At 48.0% G+C, this 16,909-nt stretch overlaps 5 protein-coding genes and 1 long non-coding RNA gene across 7 annotated transcripts; 3 read left to right on the top strand and 3 right to left on the bottom strand.

The window, feature by feature from the left end:
• Nucleotide 1: 1 nt before the first annotated feature.
• On the bottom strand, nucleotides 2-6,415 carry LOC115766177 (nuclear factor related to kappa-B-binding protein). The gene is made up of 4 exons (XM_030710020.1): nucleotides 4,704-6,415; nucleotides 1,535-4,052; nucleotides 632-1,278; nucleotides 2-572 (listed from the first exon to the last, which is right to left on the bottom strand). The coding sequence occupies exons 1-4, from the start codon at nucleotides 5,856-5,858 to the stop codon at nucleotides 21-23; spliced, it is 4,872 nt and encodes a 1,623-aa protein (XP_030565880.1). The 5' UTR covers nucleotides 5,859-6,415; the 3' UTR covers nucleotides 2-20.
• On the top strand, nucleotides 4,661-4,974 carry LOC115766181. 2 transcript variants are annotated; one of them, XR_004018189.1, is made up of 3 exons: nucleotides 4,661-4,735; nucleotides 4,800-4,839; nucleotides 4,902-4,974. It is a non-coding gene; the product is annotated as an uncharacterized LOC115766181 (long non-coding RNA). The 2 variants fall into 2 exon arrangements; XR_004018190.1 differs by having other exon boundaries at nucleotides 4,662-4,739.
• A 192-nt stretch (nucleotides 6,416-6,607) lies between the features above and the next one.
• Nucleotides 6,608-12,002, top strand: LOC115766179 (transcriptional regulator ATRX homolog). Its single transcript, XM_030710021.1, has 4 exons — nucleotides 6,608-6,757; nucleotides 7,157-9,189; nucleotides 9,451-10,338; nucleotides 10,462-12,002. Exons 2-4 carry the CDS (start codon nucleotides 7,209-7,211, stop codon nucleotides 11,538-11,540), a joined length of 3,948 nt encoding a protein of 1,315 aa, XP_030565881.1. The 5' UTR covers nucleotides 6,608-6,757; nucleotides 7,157-7,208; the 3' UTR covers nucleotides 11,541-12,002.
• Nucleotides 12,003-12,278: 276 nt separating this feature from the next.
• Nucleotides 12,279-12,978, bottom strand: LOC115766176 (mediator of RNA polymerase II transcription subunit 28). The gene has a single exon (XM_030710019.1). The coding sequence runs from the start codon at nucleotides 12,900-12,902 to the stop codon at nucleotides 12,339-12,341; it is 564 nt and encodes a 187-aa protein (XP_030565879.1). The 5' UTR covers nucleotides 12,903-12,978; the 3' UTR covers nucleotides 12,279-12,338.
• Nucleotides 12,979-13,102: 124 nt separating this feature from the next.
• LOC115766175 (neugrin) lies at nucleotides 13,103-14,486 on the top strand. The gene has a single exon (XM_030710018.1). The coding sequence runs from the start codon at nucleotides 13,171-13,173 to the stop codon at nucleotides 14,236-14,238; it is 1,068 nt and encodes a 355-aa protein (XP_030565878.1). The 5' UTR covers nucleotides 13,103-13,170; the 3' UTR covers nucleotides 14,239-14,486.
• A 74-nt stretch (nucleotides 14,487-14,560) lies between these two features.
• Nucleotides 14,561-16,827, bottom strand: LOC115766174 (vacuolar protein sorting-associated protein 33B). Its single transcript, XM_030710017.1, has 4 exons — nucleotides 16,732-16,827; nucleotides 16,572-16,672; nucleotides 16,187-16,514; nucleotides 14,561-16,065 (listed from the first exon to the last, which is right to left on the bottom strand). Exons 1-4 carry the CDS (start codon nucleotides 16,786-16,788, stop codon nucleotides 14,626-14,628), a joined length of 1,926 nt encoding a protein of 641 aa, XP_030565877.1. The 5' UTR covers nucleotides 16,789-16,827; the 3' UTR covers nucleotides 14,561-14,625.
• Between the last annotated feature and the right edge of the window lie 82 nt (nucleotides 16,828-16,909).

The following is a 16,909-nucleotide window of genomic DNA, read 5'->3' as shown; positions in this document are numbered from 1 at the left end:
CTGCCATATGTGTGCTCCACTTAATTTCCCTGCCCCCCGCTCGCCGTCTTCAGCACAGCTGCGGGTAACAGTTTGGTGTTTAATGTTTTGCCAGCCACCGCATCAACAGTTGCCGTCGTCACATTACTCAGTTTGACGCCGCTGCCTGCGCCAACGGCTGTTGTCGCCGTGGCCATGGGTATCACTTTCAAGCTGGACAACGGCTTTAGATTGACGCCTTGCAGTCCGGGCGTAAAGAACAACTGGCCTCCGTTGTTTTGAACAGCAAATACAAGATTGTTGGCGGGTGTTGCATTGGTCGTTGCCATTGTTGTTGTGGTGCTCACATTGCCACTGCCACTGCTGGCAGCGAGCAGCACATTTTTGCCCAGACGCAGCGTTTGTCCCGTACCAGCGCCAATAAGCAACGTTTTGGGCGCACTCGCAATGCCGCTGGACGTGCTGGCCAGGCTATTGCTGCTGGTTGCGGTGTTGTTCACGCTGGCGCTGCTGCTAGTGGCGAGGCGCAACAATTGGTTGCCCATGATGACCGTCTGCATAGGTGCGCCTGACGCATTGCGCGATGGAATGGTCTGCAATGGGTATATGTTGTTATAGATGCTTCTTGACGATTACAATTCCACGTGCTTACCGCTCCCTGTAGCTTCACCGTCTGCCCGCCAATTACAATGTTTTGCGCCGTCTTCATGGCGCCGCTCGTCAGCGTTGTGGCTGTGGGTGTTTGTGTACTGACCCCTGTATTGCCGCCCAGTTTAAGAGTTTTGGCATGCAGCAGCAGCGGTTTGCCGGGCACAACTGTTGTCTTGCCAATGATCTTCGGCACCATAGTTCCGGCTGTCACAATGCGCGCCGTTGTCGGAAGCTGCTTGGTCGTGGTCACTTGCTGCTGTTGCTGTTGGGCTTGGCCACTGGGCGCCAGCGTAATGACATTGCCACCGGCTGTGCTTGTGGCCAGCTGTATGAGCTTCCCAGCGTTCTGTTTTTGCAGCAGGCTCTCCAACGTCAATATGTGACCGCCTTGTGTTGTTGTGGCCGTGCCACCGGATGTTGTTGCTGCCGCAGGGGTCGTGCGTATGATTCGCGTTGTTGTCTGCGAGGCACCAGCTGCTGTCGCCACCGGTTGCTTGAAGCTCTGCAATACAATGCGCTGCTGCTGCGGCGAGAGATTCGCGGTGGCCAGCGGCTTGGCCTGCCCGGCCATGGTACTGAGTATTTTGGGTGCCGCCTTTGGCAGCGCCTGGAACACAATGTTTTTGTTCGACGAAATTGCCGTGTTACCTGCAAATAGAAAATCAGAGCGGAAAATATGAGCATCGTTTTATGAAAAATTCCTAGCTGATACTTTAAACGCATTCGCACAAAGACCTTTAGATATGAGTTTCAAGCCAACATGATGGTTCTGTGAGGACATGAAGTAACTTCAGTAGAAGCTTCAGTCTGCAGTCAGGACGAACTGTTTTATATATTACCCCATAGCGCATTACATTTTGAGTATCAGGTGTTTTTTAGAAATGGGCATACGTTATGCACTTACCCACGAGTATTCGCTGCTGTGGTTGAGGCTGTTGCTGTTGCTGCTGCTGCTGCTGCTGCTGCTGTTGAGTTTGTGCAGCAATTGCGGCTTTCTGCTTCAGCTGCTGCTGCTGCAGCGTGGCAAATGCCTGGGGCGACATCTTGACAATGGTACCCGTGCCGCTGGCTGTGGCATTGGCAATTGGACTGCCGCTGCCCGTGCTTGTCGGCTTATTGCTGACAATGGAGACAGCGCCAATCTTTTGCTGCAACGGACGCACTGTGGTCTGTGCAAGCATTCGAGGTCCAAGTATTTGGACAGACGCCGTGGGCTTGGCTGCAGCCGGACTGGCTGGCAACTGCACAATTGACGGCTTGCTGCCAACTGAGCCTGCTCCACCGGCGGGCATCAGGCGTATAATATTCTTGGGCATTTGGGGGCGCGCGGGCGATGCTTTATTCGGCTGGTGCTGCTGCTGTTTCTGCTGTTCCAATGGCACAATGAAGCTACCAGCTGCTGCTGCGCCCGGTGCTGGCGTCTGTGCGGGCGTATTGATGACAATGGGCTTTTTGATGGCCAGCTTTTTGTTGGGCGTGGCGGCCACATGCACTGTTTGCAGGCCGCTGGGCGTAGACACCAGTATGGGCGTAGTATTGCGCGTGGGACTGCAGTTAAGACCCGCCTGCTGCTGCTGCTGCGGCATTTTGGGCGATGTTTTCAGTAGCTGCACGGTGCCAGCGCCTGGCGCTGTGGGCGATCTTTCAAGTAGGGTCACAACGCCGCTACGCTGCGTGGCCTTAAGCAGAGATTTCTGTGCAGTCGCTAGCTGCTGGGTCGGCACTGCACCGCTCGTTGCAGTAACATGCCCGGCGGGCGTGCCACTCGGCGGTATATGATACTTGAGGGGCGGGACCGGCGGACATTTCACCTGCAACGGCAGCGTTGATTGCTGATGCTGCTTTTTGATCAGCACAGCACCTACGGCAGGTGATTGAGCACTTGTTGTGCCCGTTGCTGTTGCTGGTGTTGTTGCAGTAGCTGTTACCAATGCGGGCAGCTCCTGTGCCGTGTCCATTGCGTCATCCTTCTTTGGCTTAGTGTGTTTCCGCTGCTGCTGTTTCTGCTTGACCATAGTTTGGTTCTGGCGATGCATACGCTCAAAGTCCGCCTCGCTGCGATTGCGATGCAAATAGATCCAGATCTTTCGGCGCGCATCATAGCGGACACATGGATCCAGGCCACCATGCATGCGATCTAGCGCGCCGCTCACAATCGTTTGCAGCACGTTCTCTGCCGCCTGGCGATTGATAAACTGCGAACATTTCAACAGCTCGGATATTTCTGAGCGAGTGCCCTCGCCATTCGGCAGCCGTGCGGTGGCATCACGCACCAGCGTCAATATGGTCACATATGGCGGCCTGTCGTCCACCATGACGGCATGTCCGCGTGCCTTATTTAAGGCCAAACTCTGCGTATAGATGCCCTTGACCGGACCCACAACGCTCTCATAGCCGTGCATGCGATATGTGAAGGGACGATGCGGCTGCTCGAAGCGCAGGCGCTCCTGCCGCTGAAATTCCAGCATCTCCGCTTGCGTGGCCACACGTACCGCCCAGCTGGTGGGACAGCGTGGAGGTGGTGTGGGCGTCACATCCAGCACCGCAACGGGACTTAATTGTTGCGGTGCCTGCATCTGTTGCGGAAACTGTTGCACAGTTGTGTCTTCCTTGCGTCGCTGCAGCCAAAATTGGCAGATCGTTTGCAGACGCGCATCCGAGTCTCGGCCAGCGCCAATCCACTGATAAATGTTTAGCTGGGTCTTATGCTCAATGTAGGGCACATATTCCGCCGGCAGCGTGACAAAGTCACCGGACAAGAAGTTAACAGCCGATTGCAGCAGCTGCGTCCAATCGTTGGGCAACTGGCGAAGCCAGTCCGGTGCTCCACCAGTACAGCTTTCCGTGCGCCACTTGTGCAGTTGCGACTGCAGCTCCTGGTAGGTCAAACGATGCTGTGGCGTGGACACAAACAAGTCGCGCAACAGTGAAAAATAACAGGTGTGTGCACGTGGCGTGCCAGTTGTTGCTGCATCCCTTGTGGGGCTACCGGTGATATGAGCGCCAGCTTTGACCAATGCCCGGGGCGAGCTGCTGAACAAAGTACGCGACGCAATGGGCTCCAGTTTGGGCAACTGTTGTGCGAGGCCAACTGCAGCTGCAGTCGCAAATGTCTTCGACATTTGTTGCATTGTCTGCTCCGTCTGCTCCTCGTGCAATTCCTGCTGTAGCTCCTCCTCGTCGGGCTCGAGGGCAGCGCGGCCGTACAGATGCTGCGGATCATCGGTGAGCAATTCGGCGGCCTGCTCCGCTTGCTTGGCCTTGCCACCAATGGGCACCAGGGCAGGCGGCTCATTGACCTGCTGATTGAAACGCGCTGTTAGTGCCTTCGGCTTGCGTCCTGGCTTAAAGCTGCCCACAAACTGGGCGCGTGTGCAAATATCACGCAGTCGTATATCAGCGGTGTCAAAGTCCGGCAATTGCTGAAACCAAATAGATTTGTTTTACTCTCATGATATTTTCTATTGATTCTAGTAATTATGAACGTAATTATATCATATTTTATATAAACAAAAGGCTCTTAAGCAGCGGCTAAGGGTTGTGCAATATTTCGTTTTCAGCGAGCAGAAAGCCAGGATTGAATATCCTGCCGATATATTTGATTAATATTTCATTTAAACGCTAACAGTTGAGTGCAAAAATATTAAAAATTTCAATCGATATAAGTGGATTGCGCTCAAATTGCCTCGTAAAATAATAATGATTATTACTTTGAGTTAATTTTGCAGAATAAGAAAAGCGCTAACTGTAAACTGGAACCACTTAAAATCTTAGAAATGCTGGGAGTCGAATTCGAATTTTGAATTAGTAATATTATTCGAAATCTGTTAACTCTTTTAAATAAATACAAAAAAACTAATCGCTTAAAGTAGGCATTGATTCGTATTTGAATAGAATCACACTAAAGAAAACAATAGCAATTTTTTGACCATCGTTTTTAATATCTCATATATCTCTTGTTTGCTGCATTTGCAGTTAAGTCGTGCCTCTTCTTGGATTACGCTACTCGCATTTGAAAATCGTGACACGCACCCATATCTAATTCGCGACAGCTGGTAAAATGCTTTACTCACCGGTTGCTGCAGTTTCCGACGCTTGTAGTCGCGTAGGTATTTCTTAAAGTTTTTCTCGTTGAGCGGCTGTATCTTATCTGACTGCATCCTCCGCAGCACCTGTTCATCATCCAGGCCTGGCCGGCGCTTGAAGAAGGTACTGTAAATGCATTTTTTGTCCGCCGCATTTGATGGACGCGAAATTGTTTCCGTTTTCAGCTGTCGCTCCTCGTCAATTATGGCGATCTGTGCAGCCTCCTCGTCCTGCTCGTCGGCACTGATGTCGCCGGGCTGCAGCTGCAGGTCGCGTGCCAGCTGCACGAGCTCCTGGCAGTAGCGTTTGCGTGCACGATCCACACAGAATTTGTTCTCTCTGTGAAGTGTCGGCGTTTTTCGTTTACGTGGGCAGGGCTGCGCCTTGAATGTGTCACCATCTGGCGGCGGCGCCATTGTATATACCTGCTGCAGCATTTGCTCGCGGGATAGAAACAGCTCCTTGGCCAAGCGACTGAGACGTTCGGCTTGTTGGAAGCGACGCTCACGTCGCTGCGAACGCTCAATGCTCAGACGCAGCTGCAAAACATCCGGCCGCAGACTGCCCTCCTCCAACTGGCGCTGCAATCGCAGCAGTGGCGACTGCCCAAAGCGCTGCAGTCCGCCATTGAAGAGCTGCAGCAGCGTGCGCTGCTGTTCCGCTGCCGCCTGAGAAGGCCCCAGCAGAGCTGCATAGCTAGGCAGCAACGGCTGCAGTTGCGCCTGCATATTGTTGGGCAGCATTTGCCAGGTCTCCACGGAAAAGAATTCATGGAAGACGCTTGCATTCTCGCAGAGGCCGCGGGGCAATCGAAATATGTGCCGCTCGCTGAGCTGAGCTAGTTCGAGCTCATCGGATTGCGTGGTGGTGCCATCATCCGATTCAGAATCGGTGCGCGTGTCCTGGTCCGTGGCGTCCTCTTCATCGTCGTCGTCATCGTCCTCATCGCTGGAGTTGCTGCTAGAGCTGCTTGCCGTTTTTCCACTACTGCTGGTGGCGCTGCTGTTGCTGCTACTGCAGTCGCTTAACTGGCCCCCATTGTCATTGATGTTGTAAGACCCGCTGAGCTCCTCCTCCTCTTCCTCGGATTCCGGGTATGGCATGCTGCTGCTGCTGATATTGTTGCTGTTGTTATTGCTCATAGCTACTTGAGGTTTTTGTCGTTTTTACTCAATTAATGAATGCAGCTTTGCTTCTCTTCGCACACTGGGCAAATTTTTTCTCTACACTAATTTATAATTTTTGTCTCTTCCGCTGCCTCGTTATATCAAACATATTTGCTGCTTGTTTTCCTCTTTTTTATTGCTTTTGCTTCTTCGGCTGGTAGCATGTTTTCTCTGCATTTTTTGGTGTTTTTCTTTGCTTCGTATTTTCGGCACGTGTTGGCAGCGCCTAACATTTAAATTAAGGTATGGCAACGCTATACGAAAAACAGCTGACTACATGCAAATTCAATTAAGTAAATTAAAACTAAATTTTAATTTAAGCAACATTTGTTGCCCCCTAAACTAGCAAATATAAACCTTATTAGTAGCTTATAGTTTACTTAGTCATGTCCGCAAAAACTATCGAAATGAAGTAAATATAAGCAATATTCTAGTTTTAAATTACAGTGACAACAATGTGACTGGTAGACTACATTATCTGTTAGATCCGGCTAACCCATATTTTAATTTGTACAATAATTCGCTAAAAATAACATTTCGTTTTTTCCCAATCAGCCGTTTAATTTTTGTAAACTGTGATCCCTCAGATGTCAAGTCACAGGGTGATAAATAACAGTTATACGAATATTACTCACCTCTAGTGTCGGCGCTAGAGTTGCCCTTGCCATTATCAACATCTGTGTGCTTGTGTGCTGTGTATACCAGCAAATAAAATTTTTAGCGGCGGCGTTGGCAGTGCGATGCTGTTGTTTTATTTTAAATATATGTAATTCATTTTGATTTAATAAATTTATTCATAAATAATTTATAAATAAGCAGTGAGTACACTGCAAGTGCAGTGCGAAATGCAAAAAGCAAGTGAAAAATCGCAATAGGTGAGTGGCGCATTTGCATGTATGTGTATATACATGTGTGTGTGTGTGCGGTACTGAGCGCGTCTGTGCCAAAAAGCGCGGCGGTGGAATGTTGAAAAATTAACCATTTAAAATCGTTTAAATGTCGATCGGTTATAATTAAACAGTATGCGTGCATTTCCCTTTTGCAAACAAATAGTTTGTTTAAAGTCCGCAACCAATCGAGCCACATAAAGGCACAACTAGAGCATTCGCAAAAAAAAAAGCACAATTGTGAAAGAAGAAGCAGGGTGCAACAAAAAAGCCGAAAGCAAACGCGCGTCGAACAGCAGATCAGCAAATTGAACTAAAATGATGAAAATTGCAACAAACAAAATGTATTAAATTTGTTGTATTTACTTTTTTTGTTAAACGTTTTAGCTTTGTTCGAAATTGAGACGCGGCGCAAAGAAGCTCCTACACGCTGTTACCTATGGGAGAGGAAAAGTCGGACCCTCGGGAGACATTTGTTGCAACTTTGATCAATCCACTGGACGGCGACGACAGCAACAATAGCAGCAACAAAAGCGGCAACAGCGGCGAGCAAAATGTCAAAAGTATAAAAACGGAGCAACCAGACACAAGCAACAATGACAACGAGAACTCAACAAAAACAACTATTGAAGCGAACAAAACAGGCAGCAAAAGTAATGGCATTAACGGAAACGCAACAGCTACAACTGCAGAAATCAATTCACTAAACGAAGCGGTCGGCTCGGACGATCAAACTGTTACAGACGACAAGCCAGCATTCAAAATAAGTATTGTGCCGCTGGAGAAACTGCTGGCACAGCCAAACAACAAGAACAATAACAGCAGCTCCGGCACCAGGTCCACAAGAAACGCCGCCAACGTTAACGTTAACGTTAAGGCAAAAACAAATTTAAGGCCAGCCTCTGTACTGCCACCGCGCAAAAGTCGCAACAAAAACGTTTCCATTATCGAACTCAGCGACGACGAGGAGTCAACTGACGAAGAAGAGATTGTTGTGCAAAAAACCAAACGCAATTCACGCCTAAGCTCCTCAACGTCGGAGCAAAGCAAAGGACGCCCCAAGAAGCAGCCAATTAAACAGAGTTTACTCTCAAAGCTGCTAATTGACAGCGACAGCGCGACAAACGAGGAGCCCACAAAAAAGCTACGTCGTTGCGTAGTGCGCCTAAAGCGTCTAAAGCTGCCCACAGCATCGGCAGCAGTAGCAGGGCACGAAGTAGCTGCTAAGCAAGTGCAGTCAAAGCGCAAGATGAGCACTGATTCGGAACTGGAGCAGGCGAGCACCTCGAAGCGCAATCGGCGCGATAAAACTGGCAGCGATAATGACTCCGATTACAAGGCAGCTGATGAGCCAGCGGAATCGGAACAGGAAAAGCAAGAGAACTCTGATAGCGAGGCTGAGGATGCCCAGAGCAGCGCCAGTGAGGTGATGCCACAACGGAAGCGGCGCACTTTTGGAAGCAAGAAGGATGCCGGCTCCGCACAGGAGTCATCTGATTTTGAGCCCGAGGACAAGAAAAAAAAGAAACGACGACGCATTAAAAAGAATTCCAGTGGCGATAGCGATGACGGCGACGACGAGAAGAACAAGAACAAGCGCAAGCATATACGCAAAATAATCAAGACTAAAGATTTGGATATGACCACCAAGGAGGCAGCCAAAGAGGAAGAGGATCGCCGCAAACGTATCGAGGAGCGTCAAAAGCTCTACAATCGCATATTTGAGAAGTCGGAAAGCATTGAAATAAGTGAATTGATACTAGACTTTGACGAGGATTCAAAGAAGGCGCTGCTCCAGGTAGACAAGGGTCTGCTTAAGAAGCTAAAGCCTCATCAGGTGGCGGGCGTTAAGTTCATGTGGGATGCATGCTTCGAGACGCTCAAGGAAAGCGAACAAAAGCCCGGCTCCGGCTGTATACTAGCTCATTGCATGGGCCTGGGCAAGACGCTGCAAGTGGTCACGCTATCTCACACGCTGCTCACAAACACTCGGCGCACCGGCGTGGAGCGTGTGCTGGTCATCTCGCCACTGAGCACCGTAAATAACTGGGCTCGCGAGTTTGTTCACTGGATGGCATTTGCCCATCGTCGCGACATTGAGGTCTATGACATTTCACGCTACAAGGACAAACCGACGCGCATCTTCAAGCTGAACGAATGGTACGAAGAGGGCGGCGTCTGCATATTGGGCTACGATATGTATCGCATTTTGGCCAATGAAAAGGCTAAGGGCTTGCGTAAGAAGCAGCGCGAGCAGCTGCAGCATGCACTTGTCGAGCCAGGCCCAGATCTGGTTGTCTGCGATGAGGGTCATCTGCTGAAGAACGAGAAGACATCCATTAGCAAGGCGGTCACACGTATGCGCACCAAGCGTCGCATAGTACTCACTGGCACGCCGCTCCAAAATAATCTCAAAGAATGTAAGTAAATGCCACAATGACACTTGATTTTATGCAATAATGACATTTGATTAAAGTCACACTCAAGCTTGACAATCATTTAAAGAAAGTCGAAGATAATATTGCCTTTAGACCTTTACTAAAATAAATCTCCTCAAACTGTTTGCAATCTGTTGTTGCTCATTGCAATTGCGTCTGAGGGATGCCTTAACCAAATATCATCATAGTAATATCAACAACAAAATTAAATATTAATCTATTTTTATTTTTTTTTTTACTTAGACTATTGTATGATTCAGTTTGTGAAGCCAAATTTATTGGGCACATATAAAGAGTATATGAATCGCTTTGTCAATCCGATTAGCAATGGCCAATACACGGACTCTACGGAGCGTGACTTGCGTCTGATGAAGCATCGCTCGCACATTCTTCACAAGCTGCTCGAGGGCTGCATACAGCGTCGGGATTACTCAGTGCTGGCGCCGTATTTGCCTCCAAAGCATGAATATGTCGTTTATACGACACTTTCTGAGCTACAGCAGCAGCTATATGGTTATTATATGACTACGCATCGGGACCAGGGTAGCTCTGATATTTGCGGCAAGGGTGCACGACTTTTTCAAGACTTTCAGGACTTGCGTCGCATCTGGACACATCCAATGAATCTGCGCGTGAACAGCGACAATGTTATTGCAAAACGTTTGCTGAGCAACGATGATTCCGATGAAATGGAAGGTTTTATATGTGATGATTCCGAGGAGGAGGAAGCTGTTTCCAATTCATCGGACAGTGCTGAATCGTTTAAGTCGGACGCCAGTTTGACCCTTGTCAATACAGATGCCGCAGGCGGCAGTAAAGGAAAGAGTCGCAAGACGCGCAACGGTGTACGCTCTGGATTGGTGGACAGCGATTCGGATGTGGAGCTAATGGGAGGCGGTGCATCTGCGCAGAAGGATGATCCCTCTGAATGGTGGAAGCCCTTCGTTGAGGAGAGGGAGCTGAACAATGTTAATCATTCCCCCAAGCTGCTAATCCTGCTCCGCTTACTGCAACAGTGCGAGGCCATTGGTGACAAATTGCTTGTCTTCTCGCAATCCCTACAGTCCTTGGATGTCATCGAGCATTTTCTCTCTTTGGTGGATAGCAATACCAAGGGCTATGAATTTGAAGGTGAGTCTCACTGTGCTTCATCCAAATGTTAAAAGCAGCGCGCCAAAAATTATTATTTCCATTAAATAATATTCATATATGTTATGTATTTTCGTAATGTTTTCTTTTTTGTCCATACCGCAGGTGACGTGGGCAACTTCAAGGGCTGCTGGACACCCGGCGAGGATTACTTCCGCTTGGATGGCTCCTGCAGCGTGGAGCAGCGTGAATCCATGTGCAAGAAATTCAATAACGCCAGTAATTTACGGGCCCGACTCTTTCTTATCTCGACACGCGCTGGTGGCTTGGGCATAAACCTTGTGGCCGCTAATCGTGTGGTCATCTTTGATGTGTCGTGGAATCCCTCGCACGATACGCAGAGCATCTTTCGTGTCTACCGCTTTGGTCAGGTGAAACCATGTTACATCTATCGACTCATTGCCATGGGCACCATGGAGCAAAAGGTTTATGAGCGTCAGGTGGCCAAACAGGCAACGGCCAAGCGTGTTATCGATGAGCAACAGATCTCTAGGCATTACAATCAAACCGATCTAATGGAACTGTACACATATGAGCTCAAGCCGACAGTTGAGCGCGAGATGCCGCTTCTGCCCAAGGATCGGCTGTTTGCCGAACTGTTGACGGAGCATGAAAAGCTGATATTCAAATACCACGAGCATGATTCGCTGCTGGAGCAGGAGGAGCACGAGAATCTAACTGAGGAGGAGCGCAAATCTGCCTGGGCTGAATACGAGGCAGAGAAGACGCGCGCTGTGCAGGCGTCTCAGTACATGAGTTATGATCGCAACGCCTTCGGCGCACAGATGGCCAGTCAGTTTGGCAATGCCTCTGGCAGCGTTACGTCTAACAAGATCTTTGGTTTCCGTTCGGATATTCTTTTGCAGTTGCTCAACATGAAAATATCGAAAGATCATCCGGAGCTAACACAGAATCAGGTCATACAACTGGTGCCCAGCTATCTGCAGCAATTATACAATGAAATGAACAATGGGGATCCCACTATGTACAAGGATCTGCTGCAGCTGCACACGCACATTGTGCATCCCAGCGGCTTGTACATGAATCCCTTGCTTTATGCCAATCAAAACCCATCAGCGGCGGGCTACAATCAAGGCACCGGACAGGCACCTGGTGGAGCTGTTGCGCCCCCCAATGCCAATCCGCCCGGCTTTGAGGCGGACAAGGTATACGAGATTGACTAGATCGGATCTATTTATGTATAAGAAGTCCATCATATGCGCACACAGCGACTCACGCTAGAGAGAGGTAGAATTGGGATTGCGATTACATAGCGTGTTGCCTCATTCAACATTACATGTGTTTTTTTTTTTTCAATTCGATGTTAGTTAATTGACGCTTTTTTTCATTGGGAACAAAACAAATAGCTTTGTTTTCACACATTCATGAATATAGCCCAAGCATAAGTTTATATAGTTTCTATCTCTGAATTAAGTTTAAAACTGTCCTAATACATTTAGAATTATATTAGATATCGATACCAATACACACTCACACAAACACACATTAGCGTGCAAACATATAATGAGTTATATATACATAGATATAATAGCTATTAAACGCGATCTTTACTAAGGTCTACAAAATTTAACTACACACACAGCAAAATAACAAACAATAAATGGCACAGAATACGAATACGAATACGACACATACGTATTTTTGGTATGATATAAACAAAAGAAACCTTACAGGGGGCACTTATTCTATATTTAACTCGAAGAGACATCTCCCACTCTATTCCCGTATTACAGTATCAACAGCCGACCTATCCGACTGTCTCTTTATGCAAACTTAACTCAATTGTAAAATATTCTTGATAAAACTACAAATCTTCAACTGTGCATATATCTATTACATCCGATGAACGCAGTGTATTCAAGATTCCGTAGTCAAAAGACAACATCCTTGTTTATATATAAGGTTTTCGTTTATTAAAACTTGTATAACTTATGCTTTATATTACATGCTATAATAGATAATCACTTGGGCGGCAGTTTGCCCATCATGCGCAGCTGCTGCATTTGCTGCGCCTGCAGTAAATGCTGTTGTCCTGCGGGCAGTTGACCTACGGACGGCATTCCGCCCGGTGGCATGCCGCTCATTAAGCCAGGTCGCGGTCCGGGGCCGCCCATAGGCTGCATGCCAGCAGGGCATGGCCCTGGCATCATGGGCGGCGTCGGGCGATTGTGTCCTTGCTGTATGTCCGACAGACAGGCCTTCCACTCTTCCAGACGATTATAGTGTTTTTGCAGCAACGCTTCTTTGCGTTGTATCTCAATGCTGAGATCTTGATTCTCATCCTTTATGAGCATATAGGGTTTCAGAGTGGAAACAAGAAATCGTTTTTGCAGAAAGAATGCCTCCATTTGGCGTGCCACATCAATAAAACGATTTGTTGTTTTTTGCACATCCAGCTCGATTTCCTCCTTATTGGTGCCAGAGTTGGGTTCCTGTTTTGTTAGCGACAGCAAACAGGCCTGAAAAGCTTCCTCGAATTCGTCCATTAAATTGCCCGCACCGCCTTCGTTATTCGATGTAGACATGCTCCTTTTTGTTTATTTTTAAGATTTTAAACGTACTTAAGCGATCGTAAACAAGTCTAAAAAGTTTTGCAAAATAACGCGTTGTTCGTCGAAGCATTAAAAAATACCTAAAACACGAAGCCGGCTATCGGTCAATCGGGTAGAAAAATGGCAGCTGTTAATCGATAACTTCAGGCAAATCGCAACTATTTCAATTGCAGGAATACCGCTGTTCTTTCTGTCTTACCATAATAGCTTGCGGTAAAAACGGAACTTCAATAACGTTAAAATGAGTGCACGCCTCATCATAAGGAGCCTGCACACGGCACAGTGGGGACTTCTGGCTCGAGTTCCCCGCCGTGCCAATCCTGGCATGGGCTATCAACTGCAGGATTTGCAGCAAAAGAGTGCCGACGCGAGTGAAGATTATGCCGACATGGAATCGGATTTTATGTTCGTCCATCAAACAGATCGCCAACACGAGGCCCAACAGCAACAGCAACGCGATCGTGTACGCCAGTTCATGATCAAGCACAAATATTTTCGCAATGCCAAATTGCCAAATTTGTTGCTGTACGCGGAAAAGGAGCAAATGCGTCTGCTGCACGAACGAGATCCGGACGAATGGAGCGTTGCGCGACTGGCTGAGAGTTTTCCGGCAACACCGGGAATTGTACAGAAGGTGTTACGTTCCAAGTGGCGGCCAAGTAGTGTGGAACGCATACGCTCCCACGATGCCAGCGTCATGCAAAACTGGACCGAATTGCACGCTGGAAAATGCGCGGGTGTACCTCCAGAGCTTTTGCATCACCTGCAAAAGTTTGTACAGCGCCAGAGACGAGACCTGAAACAGTTAACGCCAGAGCAGTGGCCAACGCGACCGGAACTACCCGTACCCCAAAGAACCGAGTTTCGTGCCTTACTGGGCTATGAAGGCAACAAGCAGCTGGCAACAGGAATGCCTGCCCAGCGACCAGATGAGCAGGGCATGGTTCCTTCGGCGACTGAGGATGAAACCTACTTACTGGACAAGGTTAAAAACAAGCGAAAAATGCGCTTGCAGGAGTTGAAGGACTCGCAGCTGGTGCCACAGCAACAACAACATCTGGAACAAAACTTGCCCAATCCAAGCGGTACGGGTGTGTTGCCTAGTTTTGTGCAAAAATTCGAAAGCACCGAAATTGTGATCAGCGTTGCGGACCAGCGTAAATATGAGATGAGCAAAGTGAAGGATCGCATTGTTATACCACGCAAATTATACCGTCAAGGAGCCACATATCGCGTAGAAGATGCCTATTACGATGATGATGGCGGGTTTCTGTATCGTGTGCCCGGCATGACGGGAGGCAATCGGTAGCGCATTAAATCAAAATAAATATAGCCAAGCACCGTTTTGTATAAACGTCCGTTAACTGAAATACAAAATGTCTTATCCATTGGAAAAAACATGGTCACACTTTTTGCGTTTTGTACCAGTAACTACAAAAACGTACCAAATATGGATGAATAACATCATAAAATATTTGAAACCGATTATAAAAATATAAAGTAAAACAGATCCAGTGGACTGTTAAACAAATAGGGTACCATTTGGTACACTTATAGCACATGTGGTCAGACCTTAGTGAAACTATAGTCTTGCTTATCGACATCCCGAATAATTTCCCACAGGGAAATTAGTGCAATTTTAAAATTAACGTTTTATTACAAAAATATAAACATGTCAAATTTGATTGATGTATACTCAGCTGTTGAAGGCAGCAGCGATAAGATCGCTTCCCGCTAGTAGTGTATCTGAAGCAACAGTTATTTGGGCACCCGTCAATTTGGCCACAAAATCACAGGCTGCAATCTCAGCATAATTAGCGCCGCCCACCACAAACACAAACAAGTTGCGCAGTCGCAGCGGAAAAACGTCGGCTGTCTCTGTTGACGCCATTTTCAACTGCGCCGCATAGGCTTTGGGCGTATTTGTCTCTGCGCCCACATGCAGCTGCAGACCCTCGATCATTGCCAACTTGGCGGCCAACTGCTCGGCGCTGTTGACATTGAGAAGTATGGAGCAAAGCTGCGCCGCCAGCGGTATGTACATACCATTGAACACAAAGCTGGGGCAAGATTTTATAGCAGGATGGCCACTAGAGCTGCCACAAGCAGGTTGCTCCACATCTGCGCAGGATGTCAACAACTTGAGGCGATTAGCATTGGCCTGAAATTCGGTTTGCTGGAATTTGGGCAGCGGCAAATTGGACAACAGCTTGGCAGATGATTTGCGCTCTGGAACCAGCGCCGGCAACAAGCCGGCCTGTGCCAGCTGCTGAAACACGCACAGCTCCCAATGCCCAAACATGTTGCAATAATTGCGGGCAAAGCTCTGCAGTTCCTCGGGCGCAACGCCTGCGCACAAGTGCAGCAAGCAGAGCAGGCGTAGCGTATTAAAACGTTGTCCGTCCGTGGTCAGCAGCTCATCGATCTCGGTGAGTAAACGCTTGCGTGATACGTTGTTTAGGATGTCCTCTTCAAGAGTTTGAAGCCGGCGAAAATTGCCCAGCATTTGTATGACAATCTCAGAAGCATTTAGGTGTCGCAACACTTTAGCCTTCAGTTCCGTGAGTTTGGGCAGCTTGCGTGCCACGTAGTCATGCATTTCCTCTAGCTGCATGTCGTTAAGTTTCTGCAGCTCCAAACCCAAAGCTTTCACCTGGGCGCGTACCAAGCTGCTTGCCTGCGCGAAATGTTTATAACGATTATCGCCATAAATCTCATCACAATCAGAGTTCAGGCGTATGCAACTGGGCTTGCCTGTGTTTGGAGGAGGTCCAGTTTTGCCTTGGAGAAGTTGCACCTTTTGATTGCGTATCTTGTTATTGGCGTTGTCTATGATAATTTCGCCAGCGCGCAGCTGAAACACCTCCAACAGAAGACCGGCATAAATTGCAGGTGTTAGCAATGTCGAGGTATAGTCCTTATCTCTGTCAATAATTAGCCAGGCACCAAAGTCTGGTGGATTTTGGGCCTGCGGTACCTTTCCGAGAGCCTTCATTAACTGCAGCAGTTGCGCCGAGTGGTTGCCGAATGTGATCGTCACAGTAGGCTTTCCGCAAATCATTTGCAGCAGCCGAAGGCTCGTTGCCACAGCAGGCAGCACAGAGCTATTGCCTTGCAAATAGAGACCTTCGTAGAGCTGTGTCAACGAGCGTTAAGGGAAGAGAGCGATGCAGAGATTAAATATGCTGTTAGTCACAATTTGGAATTTATGGTAGGTGCATTAACATAAACCCAAAGTCTTGCCAACTCGTACTCACATTAGGTAGCTCCAGACTGAGCACACCTTGATCAAGGTATATGAAATCCCAGTTATAATGATGCAGCTGGACTACACCCCACAATCCCGCCTGTTCCAGCAGGGCATGAAAATATGCATAGCAGGTGGGCACACAAATAATATGAAACATACGCAATGCCAAGTCCGTTGACTCACTGGGCTCGTTTGTAGCCACCGGCTGCAACTGACGCAGCAGCGTTTGATATGGGCCAAGTAGACTTCGTATCATGTAAATATGAACCAGATCGGCGGCGCGAGGCATACGTTGTTTCGCATCATGCTTGTAAATGCGCTGGATGCCTTTCAACCTAGAAGAGGTACTCCGTTAATCTAGCTGTACCTTTACTCCCCAGGAATTCACTCACTTAAGCCAGGAGGCTGTGCACACATGTTCCAGCGGCTTAATCAGTTCTGGCTCCAAGATGAGCTCCTTTTTGCCCGGTATTGAACATAGTATGGCCTGCAACTACAGCGGCCACACAACAATTTCTATTTCTTAGCTATTGAATTAGTTGTTGCACACACCTTTTCCTGCGCTACCAATTGAAATCCTTGCAGTTTCTTCTCCAACGTCACTTCCATTTGAGGGAATCGCCTGCGATAGTTTCTGCCTAAAGCTTATCGATTAGTGTTTTCTACCGATAGCAGTTTGCGATGAATCTATTTAATTTATTTTTTATTATTTTTTATTTATTCTTAAACG

This window comes from Drosophila novamexicana, unplaced genomic scaffold (genome assembly GCF_003285875.2).
Source record: "Drosophila novamexicana strain 15010-1031.04,08,12 unplaced genomic scaffold, DnovRS2.1 tig00001062-arrow-arrow-pilon, whole genome shotgun sequence".
Lineage (NCBI taxonomy): Eukaryota > Metazoa > Arthropoda > Insecta > Diptera > Drosophilidae > Drosophila > Drosophila novamexicana.
Note: the sequence above shows the minus strand (reverse complement) of the source record. Positions and strands in the feature narration are given on the sequence as shown.

What these genes read in the sequence shown, in the direction of transcription:
- LOC115766177 (XM_030710020.1), bottom strand. Translation starts at nt 5,858, where the DNA reads ATGAGCAATAACAACAGCAACAATATCAGCAGCAGCAGCATGCCATAC. An exon ending in ACAGCAGCGAATACTCGTGG is followed by an intron (nt 1,279 to 1,534) that starts GTAAGTGCATAA and finishes TTCTATTTGCAG; the next exon opens with GTAACACGGCAATTTCGTCG. An exon ending in CGGTGAAGCTACAGGGAGCG is followed by an intron (nt 573 to 631) that starts GTAAGCACGTGG and finishes TACCCATTGCAG; the next exon opens with ACCATTCCATCGCGCAATGC.
- LOC115766179 (XM_030710021.1), top strand. Translation starts at nt 7,209, where the DNA reads ATGGGAGAGGAAAAGTCGGACCCTCGGGAGACATTTGTTGCAACTTTG. An exon ending in CCAAAATAATCTCAAAGAAT is followed by an intron (nt 9,190 to 9,450) that starts GTAAGTAAATGC and finishes TTTTTTACTTAG; the next exon opens with ACTATTGTATGATTCAGTTT. An exon ending in CAAGGGCTATGAATTTGAAG is followed by an intron (nt 10,339 to 10,461) that starts GTGAGTCTCACT and finishes TCCATACCGCAG; the next exon opens with GTGACGTGGGCAACTTCAAG.
- LOC115766176 (XM_030710019.1), bottom strand. Translation starts at nt 12,902, where the DNA reads ATGTCTACATCGAATAACGAAGGCGGTGCGGGCAATTTAATGGACGAA.
- LOC115766175 (XM_030710018.1), top strand. Translation starts at nt 13,171, where the DNA reads ATGAGTGCACGCCTCATCATAAGGAGCCTGCACACGGCACAGTGGGGA.
- LOC115766174 (XM_030710017.1), bottom strand. Translation starts at nt 16,788, where the DNA reads ATGGAAGTGACGTTGGAGAAGAAACTGCAAGGATTTCAATTGGTAGCG. An exon ending in AATTGGTAGCGCAGGAAAAG is followed by an intron (nt 16,673 to 16,731) that starts GTGTGTGCAACA and finishes TGGCCGCTGTAG; the next exon opens with TTGCAGGCCATACTATGTTC. An exon ending in TGCACAGCCTCCTGGCTTAA is followed by an intron (nt 16,515 to 16,571) that starts GTGAGTGAATTC and finishes TACCTCTTCTAG; the next exon opens with GTTGAAAGGCATCCAGCGCA.